Here is a 23,661-nt window from a genome sequence, read left to right as displayed (position 1 = left end):
AATGATCTAAGTAGTTCATCTACAGCGAGCAGTAGCCTGACTAGGATTGCCAGTTTTCCTTTCCTCTCCTCTGCAATTGACCAAAATAAAAAACCTTGATTTGACACCTTTAATAAAATAAATCAAATTATATTAATTGTGATAGGTTTAAAAGTCATCTTTAATGATTAAACAGAATTGAAAATAAATATAAGATGAAAAATTAAGCAGCAAACCGAATTCCCCCATTGAGATTGAGACAGTTATTGAGGATAATTTATAACACTTGTACATTTACAGTACACAATTGGTATACATGATAACGTAATGATAATTGACGTGATATCACGGGGCAAACTGTTTACTCATTCTTACCTATAATTTATTTAACATCGATAAACTACTTAAATATGATTATATGTTAAAATCTTTTGTATATGTTCCAATAGAGACTTCCAATAAAATGACATTACTCGACATAACCAATCTATCTGAACGTATCTCGGCCTATTGCATTAAATGATTACTGAGGAGCGCATAGACTGCATGATTTTGAGTTCGTTGAATACATATACTATTTATAAATTAGCAGAAACTACTATTTTAATTCTTTACATATTTTGTTATTGAATTTGGGATGATTTCATTGACAACAACCTTTAAACGGAATAATTAATTCAGTTACCGGTAATCAAATACACCGACCATTACTTCGCCATTAAACTTGACCCATATATTTACCTCTCAAACGATGAATTCTTAAAGGGGCACTAGCTACGAGATATATAAAAAATATAAAATATGATTTTTTTTTGTTCAATCATTAATGAAAGTGAAATAGTGAAATAACATATCGCTTTTAGCAGCCAGTATGGTTTAATTTTGTCAAAATAAGCTAAGAAACATTAATTATGAATAATTCGACCTCATTGAATCCGTATTCATGTGAACTTCAATTTAACCCCTTAGCTGGAGATGGATCACGCATGAATCGTGCGTGCTGAGTTATTTAAAGGAAAAGAATGTCAACACTGAAAGTGAAGCAAAGGTAAATCATTTGATTTACTGATTCGTTCCACAAAAAAATCATGAAACGATGATTAAAATATATTTTTAATCTATAATATGAAATTAAACAGACCTAGAAAAATCCAATTGCACGAGTTCGGTTTCTATTTATATCTATATTTATGTTTATATTGCTTATATGGCCATCGAAGGTATTCGGAGGTCAACTCGATAGTTAATTAGATGGCGTCTTGACTAAAATACACACGAAACGAAGCTACATATTATCGATCCCTTGCCCTGTAAATTGATTATTTTTGACTTTTTATAATTTGGATAAATGTTTTACATTGTTATAAATAAAATATGAGAATTTGAGTCAAATCGATGAACATGAATTTGACAGCTAGTGCCCCTTTAAAGCTACTAAATCAAAATTAAGTTTGAAAAAATAAAAAAAGGGAATCTGAAGCGAGATCATATTCTCATTTTTGATTTTAAAGTTTTAGATTAAAACAAGAGTTTCAAACACACCGGAATGTGAAAGGTGTACACGACTTGCTTCTTCTTTCTTTTTTTTTTAGCATACTTCTATAATTCATTTGAAGATACTTTTGTCAAAGGTAAATTTAGGTAACTGATGCATCTTTCTGATAGTACTTCGTCACCTTTCCGTAGAAGTTAATCGAATGGAATTTATGAGGACACATTCTCAAGAAAAAATATGATCCCACTTAACTGAATCAGTGATTTTTTTATATCTTGTCTTTAATTATAATGATGCATGGATTCTAGGAAGAGCTCGTACAAACGTATTTGTAATTTAACTTCATTGCTTTTAAATTGTTTTTTTTTCTCAAATTTTTGGCGTTTAACTTATAGAAATATGTATGAAAAACGGACATGTACGGAATATTTGATTGAAGTTTTGTTTAGTAGGATGATCATTTTAGTTTTATGACCAATTTATAATAGCAAGGGGATATTATATTTACTGGTCTGTGCATCCGTCCGTCCTTCCGTTCTGTTCAAAATATAAAACGTTTAAAATAATATACCAAATTAGAGTTTGACCCGTGATGCACTGAACATGGAAATATGTTCATGTGAAGGGGCATGGTGTCTTAAGGCCACACATTCTTGTTGCAAATGTTTTGATTTATACACGTACATGTATATGTTATTTCCATATTCACAACTATCACTTTGTTCGCGCACTCACCTCGACAGTAACCCCTCAAGGGTAATCAGAGGAATAGAAATATAGTCACTATTGGTCTTGTTCCGATCGACAGTTAAATTGCCAAAGTGGGGAGTCCGTTTGGCCAGTAGTGCGGGATGTACAAGTACGCAGTCCCGTCCGATCAGAGTGGGGACGTTAAATCCGATGCCTCTCGTAGAAAGAATGCCACGCTCTCTACACGCTAATTATGCATGAAATATTTGTCACTGGACGTTTAGCAACCAACTATCAATCAATCGACAGTAGCGTGACTTGAAATTTATTTCTGGTGAGGCAATTAATTTGAATTTTGGCAGTTAAAGCCTCAGCTTGGTTAAAAGACGTTAATGCCAATAGGGAGTGAACGGTTAATTGAAAATATGAATCGCAAAATAGGTGTAGGTGATCATACTCTTGATTGGTCACACACTGGCAAAAAGATCCTGTCTATGAAAAATCCAGATTTGTGGAATTCTATCATGAAATAATATTTCTAGTGCGCATTAAATCAATTTACTTCAAGGAAACTGCTGGTTAAAGGTTTAATTCCCAGTATTCAGTTACAGACAGGTACCAATCAAAACAAAAATAATTGACAGAATTATATGTATGACCTCCTCTAAAATGCTTTTGTACAGATTTGGGATATTAAGTTTAAGATCCAATATGTCTTTGAACTTTATACGTTTAGCTTTTTTCAAAATGTATGGATGATAGTAACGTGGTGAACTATGAAGTCTTGCGTATATTAACCAAGGTAGAAGAGTACTACATAAAGTGTAGGAATGAATGCCAAGTGTCTTTTGAAAATTTTGTCCACGGAAAGTAACAAGTTCGTTGTAAAAAAAAATCAAGTATCATATCAGTTTCACAGTTATGACCTCTTGTTTGAATCAGTTTTTTGCGATGTATACTTTGTCTGTTACTTAAAAAGGATATTTGCATCTACCTTGTTCATTTTATGCAAGAAAGTTTTCAAAACGTTAATAATGAAGAATGAGTGAGTAAAGAGTAAAGCAGTCAACGTTTTGAACCGTCGTCACTCAGTATACTGTATACTATGACGTACATGGTATATAATTCTCTTTATCTCTCTTTCTTAATGGTCAAAAATTTGGGGAGGTGGTTGCCTCATTGCGTTGTTGAAATCTACAGCACTGCTCGAGTGCGGGAAGTCTTGGGGTCGATTCTTGCCCGTTTCAAATCAAAGATTGGCTACCTCTCTGCCAAGCACGCAATATTTGGATGTTAGAGCAAAGATTGGTCGGTCCGGGATCAAACTCATGTGTCCGGGTAGGATGATATATATTCCTGCGGTATAAAACAAAGTCTGTTCATCTTCTCGTCCTAAATATGCATATGTAAAATACATATGCAACGAACATTTACATATATGGCGCTAAATCCTATAAATACACATATTCGTTAATGATTTATTCAGTAATATGAATTCGGTGACCCCCTTTTAGTTGTTAATCAATTTTTTTCAATATGAAGATCACCACTTCTCCGAATATGATTAATCCCCGAATTTTACTAGTGGAGAATAACAGCCCTATATTTTACATTTGAGATATATACATAAAAAACATGTTCGCCAAATATTTACCAATTTGAAGTTGATAAGGATTAAACTGATACAGGCTACTAATTTGAATTATTCGATATGGTTTCGAGGTAATTAAGTGCTCATTTAATTATCTCGAATTTGACATACACATTCATCTCAGTACCAGAATCTATTACAAACGAGACGATTTTAATTTTAAAATTATAAATTTCCCCCACTTTAGTAGCAATATACCAACTTCACCTGCATATGGGATATACATTTTCCAACTTTACCAAGTCAGGAATATGACAGTTGTTGTCCATTCGTTTGATGTGTTTTGTCATTTGATTTTGCCATGTGATTAGGGACTTTCCGATTGAATTTTCCTCGGAGTTCAGTATTTTTGTGATTTTACTTTTTACACATATGACACCAATTTCACTGTTCCATACACATATTTCTGGAATTTGTATTATTCATTATAATGGTTATGTGAAAAAGTATATGAATCCAAATATTTAAAGTTTCGGAGATTCAAATAAGAATTTTGTTTTCTGTGACTGGCACAAAGTTATATTTGTATTAGCAGGGTTACGTTCCTAATGCAAGTTAATACAGAAATGTGGAACGTTCGCCGTAAATCGGTTCCTTTTACATTGTTAATTAAAAGGAGATGTGGTATGATTGCGGCAACCATCATCCAGAGATGAAATGGCGTGATGGTGAGCAATTATAGATCACCGTACGGACTTCGACAATAAGAAAACCTGTACCGTATATTGAGCTATAAAAGCGCCGACATGATAAATGTAACACAATTCAAACGAGAAAATCTAACGGCCCGATGTTTAAACATTTAATTACGAAAAACAAACATGAAAAACATGAACCAACGACATTGATTGACTTACAAAAACTACAATACGATTGTTAGATACGGTTAATCCTGACATAAAATTGAGAATGGAAATGGGAAATATGTCAAAGAGACAACAACCCGACAAAAGAGCAGACAATAGCCGAAGGCCACCAATGGGTCTTCGACGCAGCGAGAAAATCCCGCACCCGGAGGTGGTCCTCAGCTGGCCCCTTAAAAAATTGTGTACTATTTCAGTGAAAATGGACGTTACACTAAACTACAAAACATATAAATGAACTGAAATTAAAAAAACATACAAGAATAACTAAGGCCAGAGGCTCCTGACTTGGGACAGATGTCAGAATAGGTAACAAAAGAAACTAAGCAAAATGACAATGATACATAAATGAACAAAGGACTTCTATGCCAGCTGCAGACCTCAATTAAACTGATTGAAGGATTATGTCTTCATCATATGAAAATCAAGTACAATCCCTCCCGTAAGGGGTTTATTATCATACCATCATAAAATATATAAGAAGAACATAACCCGTATCATGCCAATAACTGGTTTTAGAATAAATGTGTTTATTTCCGATACCCCTATTATATCACCCTATCTTGAGTTTCTGTGTTATTCGTGCTTTCTATTTTTCTGTTATATTTAATAGTTATCCCACGAGAACGCGGTGTGTCAGTGTAAGATCACACCGATGGCCGGAAGTCGGAGGGTGATCTTACACTGACACACCAAGTCCTAGTGGGATAACTATTTTACATCGAAGCTATTTTAGACAATATAATAAAAAAACATTTACGCTTCATAATGTCTAGGTCAAAATACAATAATTATAATATACTTTATATGTAACACTCCCAAACTTGTTCATCCACCCAAACGTGTCCGATTCCTCCAAACGTGTCTATTCTCCCCAAACGTGTCCGTAATATTCAATATGGCCTAAACGTGTCCGATTTCAAAACCCCCTAACTTGTTCGATAATTGTTATTCGCCAAAACGTGTCCACTGTTAAACGCCAGAACGTCTCACGTCTTTTAGCGCTAATACATATATGTTCTAAATGAAATCAATAACGTTTACGGCAATTCTATGATGAGGGAAACAGTTGAGGAAGTAGTAATTTATTAGCATTAGTTTGTTCAATGCCGGTTGCTAATGATTATCATAATTGCAAATTTAATATGTAACATATGAATTAACTTTTTACTGAGTTTGCTTATTGTCCAGTTGCAAGTATTTCATGCTCATTTAGAGCGAACATACAAAATAATACTAGTGCAGTTGAACTAATCGTTTACTATGTAAATTATGTGTTACTAATAAACTTCGATGATGCCTTTTATAATAATCCGACGGCGGGCTTTCAGCAGAATTGACTTCCTTTTTTTTCAACAGTTCTGATATTTTAAAAGCTCTTCAAATCATAAACTGGTTTTCAGGTTTTTTTAATAAATTTTATGTTTCGAGAATCACTAAAGACACACGAACACGAGAAATAACGTCCAGTGCCAAATATTTCATGCATTATTTGAACGACATCATGTTAACAATAAATACTGTATAAAGGTTCTATTATCCTGAAACGCTTAGCTTGTCGACCCAGCCGATCTCGCTCCTTTTGGAGCTCATGAGATATCATCCATCTTTGTTTTTTTAACTTGATTTGTATCTTCTTAATGGATTGATGAGATCTGAACATCGGTTAACTACTATTGTCTCGAATTTAAATTTAAAGCAATATCATTGTTTCTGTTAGTTGTGGACATTGTATCATTAACCTTTGAATGAACTGTACATTGATGGTGTATTTTAAATTTTTACACACAACAATGAAGCCAAGTATTGTCAATCTTTGTGAATGGACATGATGACAGTTTAAAAACTAAATTCTCCAAGTAAATGCGTTTACTTGTGCACATTGTATGGAATTGTTGTTTAAAAATACTAAGCCTTTATTATTTTTTTAGCCTTTTACTATTCGGTTTAATGTCTTATAGACTAACAAATTCAAACGTAATCGATTATATGCTTACACCATGCTTAAAATTATATTCAAACAAAAGGTTTATATTCATTTTCTATCTAATTGATAACCCAACCTGTAATAAATTACAAACCTTTGCAAAACACCTTTGTTAAAATTAAGCGTTTTCACATTCTTGCAGTTTGTTTCACTGGTTATCAAGGAAAAAAGGTATAAGTACGATAGGAACTTAGATGTACTTTAATGATGTCTCATGGGTTGCTATCTCATTGACGTCTAATCCCATATCTTCATTCATATATCATGTATATGATAAAAAGATAAAAGATCAATGTTACTGCAGTCTGAGTTTATCCTTTGACTTTTCAAGCATAGTTTATTGTAGCATATCAAACACTAAGCTCGCTGTACTCTCCATATCCGAATTTTCTATGAAATCTTCAGTTAATTACAGTCAATTAAGATATGTTCAGTCTATGTTCAGACTATTCAGTAGTGGCTATTAACTTGTTACAAAACAACAACATACTGAATTATAAGACAATTGGATTGATTATATGGAAAATATCTGATTACCACTGAATTTACTAAAGGAAAATATCTGAATAATAACTTAAAACGCTTAAAAAAGTTCAGAATGTTTAGTTGATATGAAATTCAAAATGTTTCAGACTTTATTTTATTTACTGGAGAATTATCATGCAATGTTTTATTGTGTGGTTTTTGTTTCTTGTATTGTTCGTGTACCAGTTTTACTGTGTTGTTTTTATCAATTTCTTTACATCTTTTGGACTTTTAACAAGTTTAGGTGTAGCACGAGGACGCCCAAATTAGTTTTTACATTGTTAACTTTTCTGTTCTTATAGCTATTTCATAGTGTGCTAAATTGACATTTCACTAAACAGAACTTTGATTAGCAGTTTGAATAAAAATAAGACAAATAAAATAAGAAAATTTATTTCTCTTCAGTGAACATTTATTTTACACCCTGTGCTTATCATCAAATTGTTTATAAGGTACTTCATTAAACCACTTTTATTAAATTTTATTGACTCTATACTTTTGAAAGAGAAATTGTGAGTCTTTCATAACATGGTTCTTAGTGCCGTTTAATCATCATTCTAGTAGTTTTCAATGAGTAATAATTTCCTGTCCATCTACTCCATGTGATACCATTGGCATAATTCGAGTGACGGCCTCCTAAATATTCCCCATTCAAATTAGAAGAATGACATGATTTGTACCACCATGCTCCTTTAAATTTTTGTGCACAACTGCCTTTGTTTCTGTCATTATCCTTGTCTTTAGTAGAAAACATCATGCCGTTCTGGGGCTCAAAGGAATCCTCTGAAAAAAAATGAATAAAGATTGGATTTGATTTAATTTGATATAAACTTATATAAGAAACACTTTGCAAGAAATAGGCTGATTATACCTCATTTCGTTCTGACGTTATGTCATTTGTTTCGAAAAATATTGAAAATTAATAACATTAATGGTACAAGTTTTACTGCGCCAGGTGAGCGTTTCGACAATTAATGACTCGTCAGTGATGCTCCAACCCAAAATATTTGGAAATACAAACTCAATTCAAACGTTGGAAGATATATTCCTTAAACTAAAAAGATTTTCAAAATGTTATAGCATCAAAATTTAATTAAACAATATTCGTATTTTCAAGCCCCTACAAGAGTACTGGTAACATGACTGGTGATACCCTGAGATACTAAATTAACCCGCAGAGGTAGCAATCTATTGATAATAATAACATTAAAGGTACCAATTTCACTTCACCAGATATGCGGCTCGACAATAAATGTTAATATATTCAATTCCTGTTTTTTACTTGAAAAATGAAAATATTAAAGTCTTTGAGCCAAAACATTAGGAACAAAAATTATAACATAGGATTTTCAGTGTTGCCTATAAATTAACCATCATAAGAGACTACATACATGTTTAAGAGAATGAGAGTTTATCTAGATGAGTCTTACCCCTTTACTTTTTTATTACAACTAAAATTTCTTTTACAGAAAGTTCTGATTGTATGAGTCAGAGAAGATAGTGAGGGTTATACGTCAATGTGACGGTAACCAAGGGAAAAAATTATAATACACATTTCGATGTTGTCATAAAAATGTGTATATTATATTTCAAGCTATATATTGTTCCAAGTCTAAAAAAGGTCATGAATTAAACAACAAGAATCTAGGAGATTCATCAATACCAAGTTATCCAAGTTGAAAAAAACTAGCGCCCCCTCCAAAACAAACAAAGAAAACAAACACTATGGAATGATATATCACAACTTTTGATGACATTCTCGACATGTAGCAGGAACAAGTATATCCCGCAACATTTCGATTTATCTGACCCAAATTAACTTTTTCGTAGCTTAAAGGATTTGATGAAGTGGTAAGTCTTTAGAAAAATAAAAAGATGTGGAATGATTGCCAATGGGACAAATCTCTACCAGAGACCACACGACGTAGAATTTAAAAAACTATAGGTCACTGCATGGCCTTCACGAATGAACAAAACCCATACCCCACAGTAAGCAATAAAAGGCCCCTACTATCAAATGTAAAACAATGCAAATGAGAAAACTAAAGGCCTAACTTTATGTACAAAACAATAACCGAAAACAAATATGACATACAGCACAAACCGACACCACTAAATTACAGGTTCCTGTCACAGGCACATACAGAATATGGTGTGGCTAAACATGTTTGCTGGCGCCAAACCCTTCCCCTAACTTGGGACAGTATTGTAACAAGTACAACATAAAACAAACATACTCAAAACATCATTTGAAAAGGGCTTGACTTATCAGATCAATACAAAACACAAAAAACAAACTAACAAAAACAAAAAAGGCACAATGTACAGATATGAGAGTACTCACAGTTACTGAAAACTAGTTCAAAGACAATAAAAACTAATAAACAAATCAGGTATCGAAGACTAAAATATCAATTAGTACACATCCAACATTCAATTGATTGAGAGTAACGACTCTTTAACAGTGAGAGAAAAACACGATCTTTGTGCAATGCCAAAATATAGGTATCGACATTATATATGTAGTTAGGTTTTAATTTATTGATAAAAAAATCAATATGTATACCGATAAAACAATATTCACATAACTAACAACAGAATTGAATTGGTAACCTTTTATAATAAGTTAATTTAAAGGATCGATAATTTTACCCAGATCGTATATAAATTTCGGGGCTTGGTTTACAACAACCGTTAAAATTAGGATGTGCTATCCTGTTTGTAATAAGTTTGTTCTTTATATCATTAAGATAGCGATATGTCATGATCTTATTTTTTTTCAGGTTGTCGATATGGATGTATATGTCATTTGTGCATGTTTACTGATCAAAGTCCTGGAGCTGATCGTAATGTTCTCAAGGTGAATAGGAATAGTGTCGTCTTGGCTGCATCTCTGATAGTATTGAAGCACATAAAAAGAAAGAAGATGAACACATTGTGGAAACCAGAGTGTATGGTTGTATTTTATTGCGAAAAATTAAATAAGTTGATGATTATTTTTATCATAACTGGACAAAAGAACACTTACAAGTTTGTAGTCCTTCTAAGAGGTGTTAACCTACTGACTGGCAAAACACCTTGATGCTGATACAGCTAATCTTACAAACCTGATGTGTGTATCTATGAACGAATTTAGTAAATGTTTTAAGTACGAAATTCTTGACTTAATGATTTACCAGTAGTACATAGATTACATTCACTGAAATCCAAAACGTGACTACAGACACAGGCATAGCGAACGAGTTGGGATGTATTAACACTGTAAGATGGTGCCAAAAGGAACATCCCCGTTCGAAAAATGAAAAGTAACAACAGGCAACGAAACATCGTCCCTTTTGTCGTAAATGTTTGTATAGAGTTTCCCGTATGTAACTGAAATATGTAAATATAGGAAAGGACAGTCAATGATATTTATATTTGATTCATTTAAAGTAAGTTCCTTTGGGTAAATTTTGGCAGTATATTTAGAGAATTCTTGATCATTTAACCAAAACAAATATTATCAAGATAACGGTAAGTGTGGTTTAATTTATCAATTAAATGGATTCAAGACGGGTCTTTACTGGGTTTGGCCAAATACTGTGATTTATAACAGTTCACGAACAAGTTTGCTATGAAAGGGGCGCAGCTGGTGTTCATAGAAATACCTACAACCTGTCGATAAACTATATTGCCGAAACGTACATAAATGTTGTCAAGGAGAAAATTTACATCTTTTATCATTTCATCACACTTCCAGTAAGTATATTTAGCATTTTTTTTTCTCAATAGAGAAGAAGACTTTATATGAGTTACAGCAAATACATTTGTAATAGGATTTTTCAAACGACCATTTTATTAAAGAGGAAAACTTTTGTTTGATAAGATTTTGCGGAAGAAGAGTGTAACGAGTTAAAAAATCAAAAGTGTCCAACGAAATAAAATAACAATCAATAGCACGTCTTCGTTCTCCTTCAATTCGTAATAAAGAAATTTCGTACCAGAATTAGTTGATATTTATTTATTTTTGTATTCTATTATTTAAAATCATTGCGAATGAATTATTAAACGAAGTACAGTACTTGTAATTATGAATTTTCTGAACATTTTGTTTAAATTAACTAGCTATACCTTTTATTAAAATTTCGTTTCAATGATAATGTAGTAAACATTTTAACTAGTATAATTCAGCATTTTGTTATGCAGATTTTATGTTGTTTATAGTGTTGGATTGATATCTCATTGGAATATATCACTCCTCCCTTTATTCGAAATACTCAAGTGATGTTGTGAAGTTATATCTGCATCACCGCTATATCCATCTATATTCAAAGTATACTGTGTTGTGGCATCTCCGACACAGAATTCGTCATACTCTGCATATCTTGAATTCCCTCTAAAATCTTCAAGGTGTATGTAAAGCTTGTAGTTTCCAGAAGAGGTAAGAACATTTATGAAATTATTTCCTGTGCAAAAGGAAAATAAGAAATAAATATGAGAACAAATGTCCATCGATCGGCTTATCATTTCTTTATTAATCCTATAATTCTTAACTGCGCTTAAATGGCTGTATGGGTTAATAGGATTTTGTTATTTGTTAGAGCTACTCAGTTTGTACTCAATTGTATTAGTAAGAAATAGTTTCAGTTCTATGCGACTGTCATACACGTGAGAGGTTAGCTGGCTATACAATCAGGTTTAATCCACTAATTTCGAAATGCCTGTACCAAGTCAGGAATATGCAAGTTGTTTTCCATTCGTTTGATGTGTTTAATCTTATGATTTTGCCATTTGATAAGGGACTTTCCATTTTAAATTTTTCCTTGCAGTTCGGTTCTTTTTATATTTTACTTTTTGCTATCATCCGTATAAAAAAATAGGCATTTAAAAACAAAACATAATATTACAGCACAAAAATACATAGACAAAACTTTCTTGATCGAATCCTATGTTCATGTTTTATGAAAAACAGAAAAGTGTGTTTGTTCTGTGTTTTAATTTCCTAATCATAGAAATCTATGATTTTGGGTGGGTGTTTAATTCATTATTTTGATAATCTATGACATGTGTAAACAATTGAACGATATATAGGTCAAATTGCCTTATTGATAAAAAAGTTTCAACCTTATTCCAAAAGTTTAAGCTAAACAAGTAGCATTCTCAAATAATAGCCTTTAAATCAAACGTGAATTGTCTCCGCTTGATATTGTTAACATTCTTATACAAAGAAATCATTTACCAATCTTTCTTCATTATAGTTGAAAAACTTTGTACTCGAATAGGATACAAAAAACTTAACAAAGATGGCTTAACTAGCTGTGCTGAATGGACAAGGTGTTTTTCAATGGATTATAAAGAGAAAATTACCCAACCAAAACTCAGATTTCAAATTTCCAAATCCAATTTCATAATCGGTCCATCCTTTGTAAAAATCAACATTTCCGTTTATTCTGCTCTGGAAAACCTTTTCAAAAATTTAAGAACATTAATAAAAATGAAATAAAATAAAACACATTCTCGACATTTTCAGCGATTTGTCTATTTCCACTGAAGTAAACTTGTGTGTGGATGGAGTATCGTTATTCCGATATATCATAATTCTTTTTATATTTTTTTTGAATTTATAGCAATTCACGTGCGTATCTAATTGTACATTTTTCGCTTTCATATTTTTGTTTTTAAGCGTTCCTGATGAAGGCAAATCCAGAAATCAGAAGAATCGAAATTAAAACGTTTCATAGGCATTTACTGTTCTTTATTGACAGAAAAGCTCTGGCAATTATTAAAAGATATATTGTGAAAGACCCACATTCTTGGACAGATGATATGTTACGAATCAAAACTTATATATTAATAGTAGAATAATTGAAGTATCAAATTCAGCTAAAGGCATACTTTTCAATGGTTCTTAAGCATAACTAAACAGTTATGGATCAATTGAATATGTATATCTGCGTTTCAAATCTTCACCAGATATCCAAACATTATTAATCAAGTATACCTGATCAAGGTAAATAGTGTTTTGCTCATTGAAATCGATATCATACATGTCAAATACGTTTATGTTGTGTCAATTGATTAACTCTTCTAACATAAAATCAATAGAGACAGATTTTGAACAATGTAGTGTATATACCATATTTAAAAAGAAGAGACAGTAAGCTTAAACAAGTTTTGTAAGTTTTATGAAAAAATAACCCAGCAATAAAACAGAAAGTTCAAAAAACTGTATATAGCCTATCACAAACAGCAAATACTTAAAAACAAGAAGGAAAAGTAAAAGGAAAACAGCATAAACAAAACAAATTGAAACTAGTCATTGTTGCTTTTTATTTAATAAAACAATCTTTTGTCGTGAAATCTATAACTGAAAAATACTGGTATTCATTTCACTTGTTCGACAAAGTGAATACCAATTTTTCAAAAGTAAAATACACTAAACATTAATATCTGTATTCTGTATGAACAAAATGATACTATTACAATGAAACAAAAGTTAAATCAAATCTACTTCTTCACTTCACTTACGGTCCAACCAAATCCTGCTGTATCCATGTCACAGTAAACATCAAACTTCTTATTTGTTGGATATATTGTATATACCCCTGATTCACTTCCTTCTGGAAGGTCACCGCAGTCACGTGGGCGAAGGTCTGAAGCTATTTTAAAAAGTAGATTTTGTTTTGTTTTGTTTATTACTACATATTTATCTTATATGTCAGATAATATATACGTATAGTGCACGGAGAACGACTGAACGATGACACTTTGTGATAATAATATCTATATGAGCTTACAATTTTACAATTTTTGACATCGTAATATTCTCGTCCTTGATGTAAAGTACCTTATAGTTTCTCCTTGATAAAGGACCGTGTCTTTTCATATTGTTAATGTAGTGTAACTGATGAAGACTGCAATTTGGCAAATTCACATTTATCAAGTGAATATAAAAATAAGAAGATGTGGTATGACTGCCAATGAGACAACTCTTCACAAAAGACAAAATAACACAGACATAACCAACTATAGGTCATCGTATGGCCTTCAATAATGATTAAAGCCCATACCGCATAGTCAGCTATGAAAGACCCAGAAAGGACAGATGTAAAACAATTCAAACAAAAAACTAACAGCCTTATTTATGTACAAAATAATGAACAAAAAAGAAATATGTTATACAGTACATAATAAATAATTCTTAAGTTTTATATATTTTTGTATCAGTGATCTTAAGTACTGTCTTTACTTTTCTTCAAACGATTGATTATTTCAGTTTTTCTCTATAACGTGATTGATTATTAAAAACTAATTAAATTGTGAAAAACATTTCAAAGAGACAACAAAAAAATGTTAGTAGAAAAATATAAAAAACCATGGGAAAAAGGGAAAACCATTTAAAGACAACCAACGACTCAACAACATATAAGTGTTAGTAGAAAAATGTACAAAACCATGGAAAAAAATATATATTTAAAGGCAACCAATGACTCAACAAATACTACATATTAGCTAAAATGGAACATCTTATTTGTGCACACATAACAATTCCAAAAAGTCCTCTCGTTTACCTTTTTTTCTTCTACCTAACAATAACATTCCCAAAAACATAACAACTAATAAAATAAAAAAAAAAGATTCATATGTCTTTCGTTATGTGTTAGACAAATGTAGTTATCAGTGGTTGCATTATTATCTGATTATAACTGTTAAATGATAATGCTTTTTAAAAGCTCAGTTAATTTAAGTACTGATAAAATGCAATAATTTAATCCAAACTTTAAAAGCTTATTTCTATATTCTCGTTATTTGTTATCATGTAGCGGCTATTCTGAAGCCACATCTGTACCTTTAAGAGTGGTCAGTAAATGACCACTTCATCATGTTATCTGGCTATAATTAGTCAGAAAAATAGATAGATAAGTTTTAACAAAATTATGAATGCAAAAGACGAATACGTTATATCATTATTCTCATTTTTGTTTCTTTCAAAATTGATCAAATATGAACATTTGATATCATATAATCTTTTATTTGATATTAAATTACAACACCCGATAGTTAGTTTATATTTTTGTATTTAAAAGTTCGCTTGATAGTTTTATTTTTATTGATAAACATTGATAAACAATTCCTTTTTACAAGTTATATATTTTTCTTTCAAAACGAAACCATTCTAAATGCAATAAATGAGGGTCTGGATTGGGTTTACAGAATGGATAATAATGGGTAAAAATTGAAGGTTCCCCATCCAGACCCTAATAAATCTTTGTAGAAATCTCTATAATTGCCTGTCTTATTTTATACAAAAAATGTCGTGAAGAATTATTACTTAGCTGCTCAACGAAAGGAAAAAAAGCAGAAAAGAAATATTTTTTTACCGCCGAAGACTTTTCCGTGTTTAAGAGGCCCCGCGTAAAATGGGAAATACAAAATTGTCTTTAATAGATCTATATTGTCGTTCATTTACAAATCGTATTGTCAACATTATATTATTTGAAATGGAAGTACCATATCAGATATATGATAAGTTTCTCCAAATACCTAAAAACAAATATAGGTATTCCCTCATCTCTAAATCCTTTTATCCCTTCTGATATATTAAAGCATCAAATACCGGATATACATAATTCGGCACAAAGAAATCAGCAATGTAACCGTACGTGAACCGATAATACCTAATACATTGGTTCTTAGATTTTCTAGCCAAACCCGTCAACCTCCACACAGAGAAAAAGTAAAAATATTCTATTCCCGGTGACTCTGGCAGAGAAAATATATCTTGGTATATAGAAAAGTAAAAGTTGCATGTGAAATATCATACCATTTCTTCAGTACAAAAAATAAGTTGTTCATCATTTATCATTTATGTCATTAACAAAATACTGGCGACCTATTGTTAGCTTTCTCTAAACCAACTTATTTTCACGGATACGTCGGGGTTGTCTATTTTTCTTAACGTATTTTTATAAGGAAAGACCCAAGTGATACATATTCGAGACGATTTATATTTGCGAAAGTCGCATAAATAAATTGCTCGCAATAATAAGTTGGTTTACAGTATTGTGATGAAGCATACTGTACTTCCATTATGATATTCCCATTATGAATTTTTATTGAGATCATAGGAAACAACATAATTCCAAGATATCTATTTTATAAAGATTGACTATGAAAAAGTTTATTGAAAATTACCAGTTCACATAAAACTACATCCTTTAAAAGCTGCTGCGAAGACATGTGAAAAATGCGGTTTCTCTCCAACAATAGATATGAAGGTAGACTCATTTAAAGTCTTAAAAATGAAAATATAAAGAGTAGAGAAATATGAGCTAAAAATTAAAGAATACAGAATTGAAGGACCCCCATCCAGACCCTCATAACTCTTTGAAGAAATCTTACATTTTTACATCTTACATCATAAAGCTTTGTGTAATTGCACATGTTATAGTTCTATTTTTAACTTACGTGTGCTATTTTCAGATAACTGAATAGGTAATGGAACACAATAGTAATTCGTTCCACTTGGCATACAGGCCTCATTGATCGTACACTTATTACCATTGCACTGACCAGCTAGTTCCTGAAATGTGAGAAGCCAAACAGTTACATAAATATGAATTGTTAATCCATTATGCGAATTTCTCCCAAAGCTACAATATTTTCAGATCAGAGAAAAAATTCTTTGCATTACAAAGGCATTCTCATGTTGTTTTGATTGAACTTTAAAAAAATCATCTTTAGAGCTCTTTGACTTAGTTTATTCAAAATATAATATATTGGAACACTTTTTTCTCACGAATGATTTCACGAAGACAAAGTTTCTAAACGTTTGAACATATGCCGTAAACCCTAATTGGGTGCGGGATTTTCTCGCTGCGTTGAAGACCCATTGATGGCCTTCGGCTGTTGTCAGCTCTTTGGTAGGGTTGTTGTCTCTTTGAGATATTCCCCATTTCCATTCTCAATTTTATCTGTGGTGCTCAATGCAAAAAAGATGCAGAGTGTTAACGATCGTCATGTCATTAAATTGTTCCAAATAAGGCTAAGTCAATATATTTCTGGGGGGAGAAAAACCTAAGTGTTTTGAGTATTTCATTTTTTTTTAATAAACAGTGAATCTACAGAAAATTATAATTTTGATGATATTTCTTGTCAGCATACAAAGGTGATGACTACTGGTCTGGTTATCCCAACGAAACGTCCAACAACAGTGGAATAGACCACGCGCTAGTTAAAGTTTATCAAAGATACCAGGCTTACAATTTGATACGTCAGACGCGCGTTTCGTCTATATAAGACTCATCAGTGCAAATGGAATAACAACTCATAGCCAGAAAAAAGTCATCAATGAAAAAATACGATGTTAACAACGTGTAAATCGATTTAATTCCGGTGTTGACATTTGAGTATTGTATAAAAAATAATAATTTTTTTAATATTTAAATTGTTGTCATAACGTTTTCGATATTTGTAGTTTACTCTTAATTAATGATAAATAATAATACACTGTTTTATGGCCAGGGATGACATCAGTTATTTCTGAATGAAAGGGTTTACAATTAAGTATCTAAAGTTTGAAAAGTTCCATTTTTTCAAGGGAATAACTCTTGAACGGCAAAATGAAATCCTGCAAATGAAAGTTTGAACTGTTTATTAGTGGTAGCTGAAAATATATAATACAATTTCAAATTAATTTGTTGAGGATAACCGAATTACAATTCCCAAACTCAATTTATTGGTGGAGTCTTTCACAAGTACAAGTGCCGAAACAAACAAAAATGGCAAATGTCTGCTTAATTTTACATGACCTTTCGGGAAATGTTTTTACAATTGTCTTTTACTACTTATTTAATATGACCAAATGATTTAGTTCGAGTGTCCTTGATACAGAAGAAATGGGCATGCATTCTATTAAATCCTAAGCATGATATCTAAGGTGAGTTTTGTATGAATATAGGTAGCCACGGACAAGAATACTCTAAACTTACTACAGAATGACTCATAAATGATGATCATGTAATATATATTCGCCATATTATAATTTGTTCATATTTCTTTATATACGCTAATTGCGATACTCAAGTTGAACAAATGATACCATTCATCCATAGCTGATTTCTAAAAGTCAGTATGAATAATCTTTTGTTCTCGATCTAAAGGGAAGCACTAACATGTAAAAATGGATTATTATAGAATGACTCATTAATGATGAGCATTTAATATACTAGTATATACGCCATATTGCTATTTGTTGATATTTGTTTGCTATACTACAGACCTTTTTGTAAAATTTGGAAGACATAGTTAGATAAAATGACTACCAATTAAGTGCAAATATAACTATTGTTTGACGTCAAAGGTCAAGTGTCACAAAAAAAAAGTCAAGTTTCACGGAATTCCTTATAACGAGAGGTATATGCAGTCACAAAAAGCAGTTTTTGGAATGTATTTACACGTTCAAAAGTTTCTGCAACACAATTTTTTAAATTCCTTTATATACAAAAAGTATGATACTCATGTTGAACAAATGATGTTATTCATCCACAGCTCATTTCAATTTATTTTAAGTATAAAAATAAGAAGATGTGGTATGATTGCCATCGAGAAAAATCTCCACAAGAGACCAAATGACACAGAAATTAATAACTATAGGTCATCGTACGGCATTCAAGTGTCTGTATCAAAAATATTTTGGACTCTATTTTGATAGTAAACACTAACACGTAAAAAAGACCTATTAAACACATAGCACCTGATTTAATACTCAATTAATCTGCAAAATGTATGCTTAAAAACTATTTCTATAGGATTATAGAATTCAATATATTCTGTAAAAACATAAAATGTAAAACATTGTGCTGATTTCAATGTCTCACTCATTAACATTAAACATATTTTGGTATAATTGTTATACATATCATATTGTAATTACCTTTGGAAAAGTCGAGGCAGCAGCAAAGCTATTACCAATACTCTCAACGAGTCCACTACATTTACTTGTTTCCGGTTCATGATTATTTATTTGGCATGTTTTATTCGCTGCTATAAAGTTAATAGATTTGCATACTTTTATTCTTGAGCAATATTGAGCACATATTGACCACATCGGCATTGGAACCTCAAACAGCACATGGCCACTATATATTTTGTCTTTTTGTTTTTTGATAACGACTATTTCACATAATGTCCACACAAAAAGGAAAACTATCGAAAATGTCAAACGATACATTTTGCTTCTATTGAAAGACCATGAAGTGTTTATGTTTTTCCTATTCTAATAACCTTCGCGTGTGTTCGAGTGGACCGTTTCGTTACATAGCACTTACAACATATGTCTGTTTATGTTGTTATGAGCCTCATAAATGCTTTTAGTTGCCAGGGATTTTGTTTTTACAAATGATGAATAACTACTTTCAATTATCGAACAATTAACTAACGTAGTGAAAATGAAAATTTCAATTGAATTTAAAGTTTAAAAGAACTGCTACTGTATAATTCATGATAAAAATAAAAGGAAGTGACGTTTTCTGTTTTACATTGCGATAACTCATTACATACATGTGTATTATTTATTTGATGACGCAGTCAAAATTTTATTGTTTTCATTTTCTAAATTTCAATCAAGGTTTTCCTTTGTTCAATATTCAAAGTTCTCGACATGAAACTTTCAAAAACTTCCAGTAGACCTGTTCAAACAAAAATTCAGCAAAAATACCTGTTGGATAGTTCTATGTATTTCAAAAGTCTGTTGTGTTAATTATTGTCTTCTGGATTATGTAACAGTTTCTCATAAACATTTGAAATGATATTTTGTTTCCAACAATAGTTAAATAATGAAAAGTTAGGGTGGTCCAAATTTTCGTTAAACATAGTATTTCAATGACAAGCTCAAATTATGTCGAGATTAGTTTCAACCAATTTTAATGTTGGGCTTTTCCTCTTTTCATTTACTATAAACTACCGCTACGTGACTTATGCATAATTCAAAATATATTTTTGGTATACAAACATCAGCCAGCCTTTTACTTCTTTCTTTACATTTAATCGATTATTCATTTTTTCAAATATCATTACATACTATGTGGCTCCAACATGGTCAAATCTGACGTGCGATCATGTAGGGTTTAGCGGGCAACCCTGCAACCTGACGTCTCATTTAAAATGAACTATGATATGTAATCTTTAAAAATGTTCAAAACTGTCTTTCTTAAATTTGCTTAAAAGTAACCTGGTGACCTGAGACAATTTTCTGATGTGACCTTGTGGTCTAAAGGGATAACTTACTGGAGCCTTTATCATAAATGGCCGTCTTTTCACCCTAAACTTCGCTGATGTAAGTCAAAGTGTCTGTTGTTACAGAAAAAAAACCTGTTTAATTGCTAACGAATGAGTATGCTAATATCTACATGGTAAAATTTGGCTTAACATGTTAAACATCACAAATTAGGAATTATGAAGAAGACAACCTTGGTTGTTGTAACAATTGTTGTTTTATATCTAGTATACAATAAAAATGATCTAAAAGCATTTATAAATAAACAAAAGGCATGTTACTACAGCTACGAATCAATTGATATGGCGTCACAGAAAAAAGCTAAACCAACAATTTAACAAAAAATGAAATTTTAATTTTACAAATATTTTTAAAAAAAAGCTCACAGTCAGATATGATAATAAAAATCTTAAATTCTTTATAATGCATAGTTTGTTGATTCCAGTCACTTCACAATGAATTTCTAAGTTAACGATGCTAAGGTTCACTTAAAGATGTATTTAGGTGAAATTAAAAAATATAGAATTTAAAATTGATACTATAAGTCAGAAGAGCATTAGTTAAGAAACAAAATAAGCTAAAAAGGTTATGGAGCTCCTTTTCGAGATACTTAATTTTTTTTAAATGGCGGGAAAAGGCTGACTCGGACAATTACCTTATATTTGCATTGGTATTATTTGGGTCTCAAATCGAAAGAAAAGAAATATACAATCGGCTTAAAATTTAGTAAATGAACTTTTGTGAGCTATTGAAGTCTTAAATGAAAGAAAAATGGGTGTTATGTAGCAAAATATTTTACCCTGTGTCGTAGGAAAAAACCCAAGGGGTCTGAATATCTGACAAAAATTCCTAAACCTCACCTAAGTACATCCTTAAACAAAAGCTGTTAATCTAATATAATTTATACAATCAATAAATCCATTAGTTCATTTCAGGTAAATAACACTTCATCCCCGATTTTTCGTGTTACCCAGTCTTTAGTTTTCTATATTGTGTTGTATACTAATTTCTAAATTATTGCCTGTATGGTTCTTGGTATAATTCATAAGTTTTCAAAAACTGAATTCAATCAGAATTTGAACTGTCTTTTACTTCAAAGATACTATCAATTCCACTAGCTTCACCAACAAGAACACTTTGTTAAAATTGAGTTCATGAGTCCTTGAGCAATTTCAAACTATGAGATTATGAGGCAGAGAATATTTGTCCACCTCCTGTTCTGTGGACCGTGAAACGACTGCGCATAGTTGTTTCTATCAAGTTCAATTACGCTATTGTCAAAATGTGAGGTAAGCCCTTATCGAATGTCATTTGCTTTATTTGTATTTTTATTTCTTTAAATCCCAATTCTTTTTTTTTCTTTTTGTTATTACTTTAATTCTTGATCTCGTTCTCTTTCTCTTTCTTTACGTTCTTTTTCGTTTTCTGAAAGTTCTCCTTGTTCTTAGGAATTTTATGTTTTTCTCGTTCTCTTTTCATCTGATATCGTTTTATATTTTAATTATCTCTCCTTTTTAATCTTTTCCTTGAAATGCAAATCCTCTCATCTAAAGTTTAATTTCTATCTCTTTGAATACGATAGGACCAGATTCAAACTTTAACAATTTTGTTAAAACTGATTCTGGTAATATGTATTTACCAACCAAACACTGTGCAATAATATTTTTTATTTCAAATTTTAACCCAAAATTAAAATGTTGCCTATTTGATATATGTCTTCATTTCTGAGTACCTCAAACTCCTCCTGAGTCAATGGGTTATATTCTCGGAGTCTCTTCACGACAAAAGAGATGATTTCAACTCCCCAATTGTGAACTTTCCATTTCTATGTAGCAACATTCAAGCAGCGCCTGCATATGAAGTTTATATCTCCCAGTTGATCCGATATCCAAGGGCTTACACTTCCTATCATTATGCCCTTGATAGTGGGTTGCTACTCCCAAGGACGCTATTAAACCAAGAGTTTCAAGTGGTGAAGTTGAAATCATAAATTTTACGGACGCAATCACGAATTGGTTGACCGTTATAGAATGGGTTATGTTCTGTCAGTATCTCTTTATATTTTTTGGCAAAACAAAAGGTTGAAATTTATATAATGTTGATAGTCTGATATGACTTAAATACAATACTTCTTAAAAAATCCGCACTCTTCCTCTGTTCTGTCATTGTTCTGTAAAGCGTCTACATGTCAAAGGCCACTAAAACAAAAACTGTTAATTAATATAAGTTATACAATCAATAAATCATATACTTTATTTCCTTATACATTCACCGGTAAATAACACCTGAATCCAGTTTTTGGTAGCATTCGTGTTGCTCAAGCTTTAGGTTTCTATGTTGTGTTTCGTATACTGCTTTTTTGTCTTTCCATCATTTTTCGTTTTTATTTTGCCATGGCACTTTCAGTTTTTTTTCTCGACTTGACAGTTTGAATAACCCTTTGGTATCTATCGCCTTTCTTTCATTAAGTATCTTTTGTGTCTGTCAAAGATGTTGACAATGAATAATCAGTGCAAGCAAAATACATAAAAAAATGTATAACAATTACACTGTCCTTCTTTTAATTATGTATTTCTGTATTTCAATATACTAGTGGACTATAATCTTCCAAATTTATTTGCTGCCGAAATCAAAACATACCAGATGGAATTTTAAGAGAATGAATTATATTTCACTGAATATAACAATTACAAAAAAAAAAACAGATCAAAAGAACTTATTATAACATTTTTCTGATATATTTTGTTTGGCAATCACTTTCGGCATAATAATATGAACAACGAAAAGTATTACATTTTACTCCAAAATATCAAACAGAAACCAACTGTCATAAAAGATACCAAAAGGACTCGTTAAAATGAAAGAAATATTTTGAGAGAATTGGTATAAAGTTTCAAGTCACGGATAATTATGATTCATTATTAAAGTTTTCAGTTACATCAATGATTAAACGTGTCATCTCTATTAACCTAGTTTAATGTTTCAATCCGAATGACGTCACATTTGATCAATCACTAAAGTTTACACCATTATTGACGATCTGATGATCACTGCAAAGTATTATTTTGTGTGAAAAAAGAGAATGTAGAATTTCGACAAATCTGGCTTATCTTCAGAGATTTTAATGAAATGAACTCAAATACATAGTTTTATAAATATTTCATGAAGATTGAGAAAATCCTGGGCCTTACATATGATGACTCAGCATAAATTCAC

General features: G+C 31.4%; 1 protein-coding gene across 1 annotated transcript; it reads right to left on the bottom strand.

Moving 5' to 3' along the window:
* Positions 1 to 11,106: 11,106 nt before the first annotated feature.
* Positions 11,107 to 19,488, bottom strand: LOC127721183 (fibroleukin-like). Its single transcript, XM_052227849.1, has 5 exons — positions 19,105 to 19,488; positions 16,638 to 16,752; positions 13,698 to 13,828; positions 12,537 to 12,633; positions 11,107 to 11,635 (listed from the first exon to the last, which is right to left on the bottom strand). Exons 1-5 carry the CDS (start codon positions 19,399 to 19,401, stop codon positions 11,409 to 11,411), a joined length of 867 nt encoding a protein of 288 aa, XP_052083809.1. The 5' UTR covers positions 19,402 to 19,488; the 3' UTR covers positions 11,107 to 11,408.
* Between the last annotated feature and the right edge of the window lie 4,173 nt (positions 19,489 to 23,661).

This window comes from Mytilus californianus, unplaced genomic scaffold (genome assembly GCF_021869535.1).
Source record: "Mytilus californianus isolate M0D057914Y unplaced genomic scaffold, xbMytCali1.0.p SCAF_12, whole genome shotgun sequence".
Classification (NCBI taxonomy): Eukaryota; Metazoa; Mollusca; class Bivalvia; order Mytilida; family Mytilidae; genus Mytilus; species Mytilus californianus.
The sequence above is the reverse complement of the archived record's forward strand: the minus strand, read 5'-3'. Positions and strand labels throughout refer to the sequence as shown.

Bases quoted from the DNA above. Each gene is read 5' to 3' on its own strand.
- LOC127721183 (XM_052227849.1), bottom strand. From the start codon at position 19,401: ATGTATCGTTTGACATTTTCGATAGTTTTCCTTTTTGTGTGGACATTA. The intron at 16,753-19,104 runs GTAATTACAATA...CTCACATTTCAG, and splicing joins CTGCCTCGACTTTTCCAAAG to GAACTAGCTGGTCAGTGCAA. The intron at 11,636-12,536 runs GTAATTTTCTCT...CCTTTTGCACAG, and splicing joins GAAATCTGAGTTTTGGTTGG to GAAATAATTTCATAAATGTT.